Here is an 8,314-nt window from a genome sequence, read left to right as displayed (position 1 = left end):
ACAAAAATAACCATATAAACCCACAAATGTTTCTAGAACATTTATAGTTTTCCACATTTTATCCACTTAAAATAAACCCAGCCAAATTCTCAATATACTGTTTTGAGGGAAGTCTGTTAACGCTAACGTTCATCTGGTGAATAAATAAAATAAACATGAAAACCATCAGAAAAATTGAATACAAAAATGATCACTAGCAGGATATACCCTAACATATGAAGTCATAGCCCCACCTCAGACTGGTGTGCTAGGCCTACAGAATTCAGTGGAACTAAAGAAAATTCAAGTATAAAACAAAGCATGAATATGTACATTTCAAATGTGTGAAAAAATAATTAATAATTGGTTAACCTTTGGGGGCAATAATTAGAACATCTAAATCCACATGTCAAAATAATTTCCTGTAGAGCAGCATTGTTAAATAAATACTCGTGGGGAGAGCTAACCCTTCTGGAGGTGATTCTAGAGCCAAAAGGCAAAAAGGAACAGCTTTGTCATTTTTTAAATTTTTTTTATTTTTTTAGTCATTTTAATGCATTTTTCCCTGTGCACAAGAGAAATAACTGATAGAGTCAAAAGATACACTTTCCTTTATACATAGCAGTTAAAAGTAATGCAGACATCACATGACACTTCCAGTAAAAGTTACATTTCCAATTACAAATCAAAATGCATATTAGGGTCTCTTCATGGGAGAAGCTGAGGAAATCTTAGGTAAAAAGCACTTTCCTGGCATTACTACACTGATCCTTCAGGCTGCACAAAGATTAAGGTCATATACAATCAATCTGCAACTGTTGACACAATGTTACACTGTAAGTTTTCTGTACAATTAATGGATACTTAGAGAAACCAGGATAAACATTTCTACTATATTTTAACTGAACTTGCCTAGCCAACATTTTCACTGAGAAATTTATCAAATATGCTGTAAGATTCTACAAAATTGTGAGACATACCTAGCTTCAGGAGTATTTCTTATACTCTTTCTTATTTTGGTTACACATATTCTGCTCAGAGATTCTACAGTAATACTTCTAGATGTACAATTCCAATTGTGCTTACTGTACTGTGTACAAATAATAACAAAAACAATCAATGAATGGTATAAATCTTACAGCATTTGCTAGCAAAAATACATGCCAAAGTCACAATAAGCAATATTTTACCACAAATTAGAGAGCTTCAAATAATTTGCTTCTGTTTTTAATATCTTCATTCTACATTAAATTACTATCATAGGCTAATGTTTAAAATGCAAATAAACTGGACATCTGTAGGACAGAACTTGTTCACCCAACTGTGAAGGCTGATACCTGTGTCCAAAAATCACAATAAATGCAGAATAAAGAGAAGTGTTTGCATGCAACACCTTTGAGTGAAACAGCATTGATCCCCACCATCCAAATCAGAGAAGGAAGGAAATCCAAAGAAAAGGAAGAAATGAAGGAGGGAGGGAAGGAAACAAAGAGGGGAGAGGGCAGGCTGGAAGGGAAGGGCGAGGGTGGGAGGGAGGGTGGCGGGAGGAGGAGGAGCAGGAAGGAAAGAAGGGAGGGACTCCACCTTAAAATGCATGGTATTAGATTTATAAGTAGACAGATCTAAAAGAATCAAAATAAAAGTAAAGCACGATTTTGTGTGTGTTTAAAGATTTAAGAGCCATTATCAAAAATAAGATACATTTTTTTCAAGGTACAGAAATGTAATTACGATGGCTGAGAGCCCAGCAGCCTCTCAATGGCCGCATTGATGTCGCCTCCTGTTGCTATTAGGGCCTGCAAGTTTGCTTCACGATTTAAGAAGCCCATGGCGTTGAGCTGTTCCAGTTGCTGCTGAAATCTCACTTCTGGATTCGGCAACTGGGGAGGATTCGCTCCAGCCAGAGCCTGCACCATTTGCTGAATGAACTGCTGGCTGGGACCAGAATCTGAAGTTGGACTTGTGGTTTCAGTAGGTGCAGAGCTGGTCACAGTGGTTGCAGTGGGGATTCCAGTGCCGGTGGAGCCAGGAGAGCTTACAGGAACAGTGGGTCCGATAGGCCCAATGGGGCCTATGGGTGTGAAAGGAACTATAGGGCCGATGGGCCCTATGGGAGTGACTGGGCCCACAGGGGTTATGGTGGTTCCCAGGACTCCCATCCCCAAACCTGGAGCGAAGCTTGGAATGAGGCCAGGTGCTTCAGTGGCTAGTGTCTGTAGCCCCTGCTGGATCTGCATCAACGCCTGCATTGCTCTCGGGTTTGACATGGCGGCAATTGTGTCTGGATTCTGCATCTGCTGCAGGAAATTCGGGAGCTGCGGACGCATCTGCTCTTGCAGCTGAGGGTTTGCTGCAAACAGCGGGCTACTCATCATCATCTGGGCAGCCAAATCTGGATTCTGGCTCAGCGACTGCATCATGCTTCTCATGTAGGGTGCAGACAGCATATTCTGAATCAGCTGGGGATTTTCAGTTATCTGTTGCAGCAGACTCTGCATTCCTGGAGTACTGAAGATGCTGGCAACATAGTTAGCTGCTGCCATGGTGTTCCCGCTGGTCGTGCTAGTGGAGCTGCTGCCAGGCACACTGCCACTGCTTGTGGTCGTGGTGGTGGTTGGAGAGCTCTGGGTAGCTGGCGGTGGTGCCCAAGGATTGGGCAGCGGATCCCGGTTTTCTGTGCGGGAAGGCTGGGTGCCTTCCCCAGAGGAGGAACTGCTCCCCACCGTGGCGAAGGGGTTACCCCCAAACTGCTCCTGTGCGGCATTCAGCATGGGTTCTTGAATGTCAGTGTACATGCGCCGCAGAGCGTTGTAGCCACCTGGGATGCTTTCGAGATTGCTGAGAGCCAGGTCTTGGTTTCTCATCATCTCTTGCATCATGGCAGGATTCCTGGCGATTTCGAGAGTCTGCCTCATTATATCTGGGTTGTTCAGGAGGTGACTGATTTCTGGGTTTCTCTGAATCAATTGTTGCATCTGAGGATTGGCCATAATGAGCTGCCTCATCAGGTCAGGATTCGAAAGCATGCTCTGAACAAAGGGATTTTCCATGATTTGGATCATCATCTCAGGGCTAGCCATGAGCTGCTGCTGCATGTGGTTCTGAAGCTCGGTGAAGCTGGTCGAGCTCAAACCCAGGCTGCTAAGGCTAGCAAGTCCTCCCAGGGTCCCCGATGCGAACGGATTGCTATTTGTGATAGTAGGTGTGGTGTTACTCCTGGGACCCGTGGTCGACGCTGCCGTTGTCGCGGCCGTGGTGGTGGTGGTCGTGGTCGTGCAAGTTCCTGCGGTAGTGCTAGGCTGCGTGGTGGACTGGCCCTGAGGGCGGTTCTGGCTTTTGATGACAAGGTGAACAGTCAGTCCATCATGGATGCCATGCTGGATCAAGGTATCTTGATCTTTCAAGATTTTTCCGGCAAAAATCAGCACGAGCTGATCGGTTTGCGATTTGAAGCGTTTGGAAATCGCTTCCTTAAACTGCTGGACGGTGCTATTCTCGGGCACCGCGAACTCCTCCTTCTCTTTGGGGGTCTTCACAGTGACTTTGATGATTTTGGGCTCGGCCGGTGCAGTGGCCGCGCCTGGGGCCGCAGCAGGGCCACGGGAGGGGCGCGGGGGGCCGCTGCTCTCGCCGTTCTCAGCCATGGCGGCCGCGGTGACGCAGGCTGGCAGGGAAGGCGCTGGCGAGCGAGAGGGCGCGAGGGAAGGAGGAAGGAAGGAGGCGCCGCAGCAGCGGACTGGGCGGCCCCGAGAGCAGCGCGGAACACGGTACCTCAGAGATGAATGGAGGCTGCGGCTCCTGGTCGTCGGATGCGCACAGGGTTTGGCGTAGGCCGAGGCCGAGGGCTGAGCGAGCAGGTCTCCAGGCCTTCTCCGCCGCCGCCTTGTGATCTGCCCGCGCGCTCTCCCAGCAACTCCTGCAGCTGCGGTGCCCGCGCTCCCGCCCCGCCCCGCCCCCGACCGGCCCCGCCCCCTGCTGACGCGGCGCCAGCCCAGCGACAGTCGCTCGAAACTCCTGCCCTGCAGAGGGGGGCGGGAGAGGGGGGGGAAAGAGAGGGAGAGAGAAATAAACAAAGAGAGGGGGAAGAGAAGGAAAAGGAAGGAGGCTGGAAGAGAAAGCCTGGGGACCGAGGCGAGGCGAGGCGAGGGGGAAGGGAGGAGGCCGGGAGGAGGAAAAGGGAGGCAGCTTCTTTAGCAGCCACTGAAAGACCAATGGAGAATGTGGATTCTCAATCTGGGAGGCAGTGAAAGGATGAAAGCCTGAATTGAACCGATCCCCAAGCAAAGGACGAAAAATGAATAGTAAAGAACTCTGACAAAGCAAAAAGGGAAAACGAACACCCGGGTGGGGGAAGGGAAGGCATGGCGGGAGCGAGCATTTTACAAAAGAGACGAAAAACGGCCAACAGGCTTCTAAAATATGATTAAGCTCACTGCTAATCAAAGGGATTCTAGTAAAAATGAGATTTTACTTCGAGTTTATCGCATTGGCAGAGATGAAAGAGAATGTTAAACCTTGTTGACCGGGAGCCGAGAAAATGCACTCTCATGCTAGTTGTAGTATGAATTGTAATACGGCAGTTTGAAAATACAAATGGACATTTTAAATATTTGCACCTTTGTTTAGAAATACCTAATAACCGATGCAAAAAAGCATATGTATGATGTATATTAACAGCGTAGCATTTAAAAACATAGCGTTTGGGTATTTTAAACGTGTGTGTAACATAGGATTACTCAAACATACTATGATAGTGCCATACAATAAAATAATCCCTCTGTCTAAAAGATGGTGGCTAATTCATATAATATTAAGTGTCTCTAAAAGTATACGTTAAAATGAAGTGTCGTTATGAGGAAACAATAGATGATATTTACTATGAATTTATATTTTCCTAAACAAATGGAAACAATACAGGCATGTAGATATTGATCAGAAAGCTAGTAGATTGTATGTGTGGAAAAGAAATGTGAAAGGCTATACTCCAGGATGATAAAGGTAATAATCAGTAAGAGCTGAAATTGTGAATAATTCTTATCTTTTATTTTGATAAGATGGATCAAATTTTGAATTTGATGGATATGCTGCATTTATAATTTTAAAAACAATAAATATATTTTTAGACAAGAGTTTAGGTAAATTTTGACAGACACACAATAGTAGTGGCAAAATTAGCATTTATCTAGTTCATTGATTAAGTAAAGGAAATAAAAACAGAGTACTACAGATAAAGAAAACTTGAATAATAAATCATTTCAAAATCATTTATTTATTTCTCATGCTTTGACCACAGAAAATCATTTTCCCGTACAAAAACCTAGAGATAATTTAAGAGCATTTTAACATCACTAAGTCACAAATACCTCTGTAAATCTCGGTATAAAACAAAATACAGGCTCATTATGTACTTGAATAAAAATGTGATTGTATATACTAGGTTTAATATTTATATAATACACAATGTAAAGAGAACTTGCTTTAAATATAATTATATTTGTATCAATTCATATTTTATATATATTTATATTAATAATTGGCACACATCAAATATCATTCTATGATTTTAGACACATGTTCATATGTATATAGAAATAGGCTAGAGGGGATGGCTTGTAGCTCACTGATGGAGCACAAACCTATCATGTGTGAAAAAAACCCTGGGTTGAATTCCTAGTACTGCAAAGAAAAAAAAAAGAGGCAGTCAACCTAAAAATACAGAAAATATGCAAGAGGCAGTCCTTGTAAACTTGTAGCCACAAGGAAGAGGAAATGGCACAGGATTCCTGACAATGACTAAACGGAATTGGGGTTAAAGCTGTAAAAATGTGCTTTGTCTCTAAGATGGAAGCAAACATGATAAACTCAGCAATGGCTGATTCTAGATAGCAGCAATTCATAGTTGTTAGAATGTGGTTAACTTTTCTGAAAATAAAGGGAAATTTAATAACATATAACTAGTCATCTTTAATTACTCTTAAAGGTAGTACTATTAACAAAAATGAGGAAGAAAAACCACTTAAAATTAAAGAAAACTGAACACCTTTGTTGCAGCACACGTGACTATTTGTATTAGAGTGAATTATAAGCATAATTATAATAAATATATGTATCTCAATAATTACCATAAGATTACTCTATGTATAGCTTTAGGGACTTGTTAACAATAGAGATTCCTAGGCCCCACCCCAAATTAACTGAAGGTGAGCAAGAATCTGCATGTTTAGCACATTCACAATTAATAATATTTGATTTATGGAGTATTATGTGAATAAACTCAGAGTCAAATTTATACACTTAAAGACTTTAAATACCAATTAATAGCAACAATTAGTGTATTAGACGTTCAAATAAAGAGGACAACAGAGAAAACAGAAAGGAGGTAAGTGAGGTGCCAGCTATAAAGTGACAACAGCAAAGAATCAACAAACAAGAACATCAATGCTTGTCCATTAAATCTAAGCCCTTTAAAAAAGAAACCAACCAGGGAACCTGCATGGGACCGAACTAGGCCCTCCGAATGGGGGTGATGGTTATGAGGCTTGATCTGTTGGGAGCCCCTAGCAGTGGGACTAGGACTTATCCAGGATGCATGAACTGGCTTTTTGGAGCCCATTCCCTGTTGGTGGGATACCTAGCTCAACCCTGATACAGGGGGAGGGGCTTGGTCCTGCTTCAACTTGATATCCTAGACTTCCTTGACTCCCCAAGGGAGATCTTACCCCTCTAAAGAGTGGATGGGGTTGGGATGGGGGGGAGGCAGAAGAAGGGGAGGGAGGGGAAACTGAGGCTAAAATGTAAAATGCAAACAAAAACAAACGTTAATTAAATACAAAAAAGGGGAAAAGAAACCAAGTAGATAAAAGGGAATTATTTCTCTGCCTCCATCCTTCACTCTTTCCCTCCTTTTCTCTCTCTGACACAATTTCCTTTTTGTGAAATACTAGAAAGCTACTTTATCTTGTTTAAATATGAAAACAACTGAACATTTCATCTGGGAACTAGAAAGGAGGTAAAGCTGCTGCTGCATTCACAAGGCCCCAGGTTCTGTGTGGAGCACCACAAAAATCAATAAATAAAGATTTTCAAGACAATCATACAGAATGCCTAAGCCTTCTCAGAAGCGTTATCCGAGGCACTGTTAGTAGCTATGAAGAGAAAGGAGAACTTCATATTCCTCTGGGAATGAAGTGACTCAGTAGGCCTAACTTATGAAGACCAATTTGCTAATCCATATTGAAGGAACTCAGACAATTTTTACTGAGCACTTCTACTTTTATGGATTTATCCTAAAGAAGTAAGTCCTGAATTAATAAACTGTGTTGTCTTCCCAGAGTGGATCTACAGAACCCAAAGGAAATTCTGATTATTCCTCACTCCTATGCATCCATAATCAGAAAATAATAATAATAACAACAATTATTAACAATCATAAAGCAATCCCGTCAGAACTAAAGAAAGAGTTAGGTAAGAAGGGCAAGATTTGAGTCAATGAGACTGGGACTCAAACTCCACCATAGTCATTGATGACCATGTGACCTTAAAACAGTTCACTCATTTCTCTCTAGGACAAGATTTTTAGCAGCTACGATGGAACCAAGATGTATGCTCTAAAGAGCTGTATTAGTTCATGGGAGAGACAGACACAGAGAGAGACAGACAGAAACAGAGAAACACAGAGAGAGTAATTATTCTGATATATATCCCTCTGGGAAAATAAGGCAAATGAAATAAATTGACTCCTGGTAAAAAAATAAATTACAAAATTAAATCTAGGAAAAAAATCAAATGATACAAAGGAACAAATATACAATCTATTTAGCACATAGTCTACTCTGGGGTTATATTTTCTACCTTCATGCTCCCTGCAATCTTCTAATAATTTTTGCTTTGTTCATTTAGTTTACATATAAATAAATAATGTGCATGTCAGTCTTTCCTGAATGCCCAGAAATGCTAGTGCTGCATATCCACTTTAATCTCTGAAATATAAGTTATGAAGTGGCAACTCATGGGCTGGCTTTGGCCTGCCAACACCTAAAACTTGGCAAATTTCCCAAACAAAGATTTATGATTCAGTTTCAAAACTAGATGATCTGGTTACATTGGGTTCATACCATGCCATAATTTGCCTGGAGGTGAATAGTGGCTACATTCTTTAGATAAGGTGTGACTTCTGATTTGCTAATGCCTACCATGTCTGCTTCACTGATTTTCTTATCTGGTTGGGCCTCTAAGATTTTGAACGTTTGATGCTTTTACTAGGGGCTTCTGTTTTCATTCTTTCACGCCATCTCTTGGAACCCTAAAGCCACAAGGCTCTGGAGTAAATTGCATA

At 42.1% G+C, this 8,314-nt stretch overlaps 1 protein-coding gene across 1 annotated transcript; it reads right to left on the bottom strand.

Moving 5' to 3' along the window:
• Positions 1-490: 490 nt before the first annotated feature.
• Ubqln2 (ubiquilin 2) lies at positions 491-3,899 on the bottom strand. Its single transcript, XM_048461445.3, has one exon. The coding sequence runs from the start codon at positions 3,621-3,623 to the stop codon at positions 1,707-1,709; it is 1,917 nt and encodes a 638-aa protein (XP_048317402.1). The 5' UTR covers positions 3,624-3,899; the 3' UTR covers positions 491-1,706.
• Between the last annotated feature and the right edge of the window lie 4,415 nt (positions 3,900-8,314).

Source organism: Myodes glareolus, chromosome X (genome assembly GCF_982192425.1).
Source record: "Myodes glareolus chromosome X, mMyoGla1.1, whole genome shotgun sequence".
In the NCBI taxonomy this organism is placed as follows: Eukaryota; Metazoa; Chordata; class Mammalia; order Rodentia; family Cricetidae; genus Myodes; species Myodes glareolus.
The sequence above is the reverse complement of the archived record's forward strand: the minus strand, read 5'-3'. Positions and strand labels throughout refer to the sequence as shown.

Coding starts and splice junctions, on each gene's coding strand:
- Ubqln2 (XM_048461445.3), bottom strand. CDS start 3,623: ATGGCTGAGAACGGCGAGAGCAGCGGCCCCCCGCGCCCCTCCCGTGGC.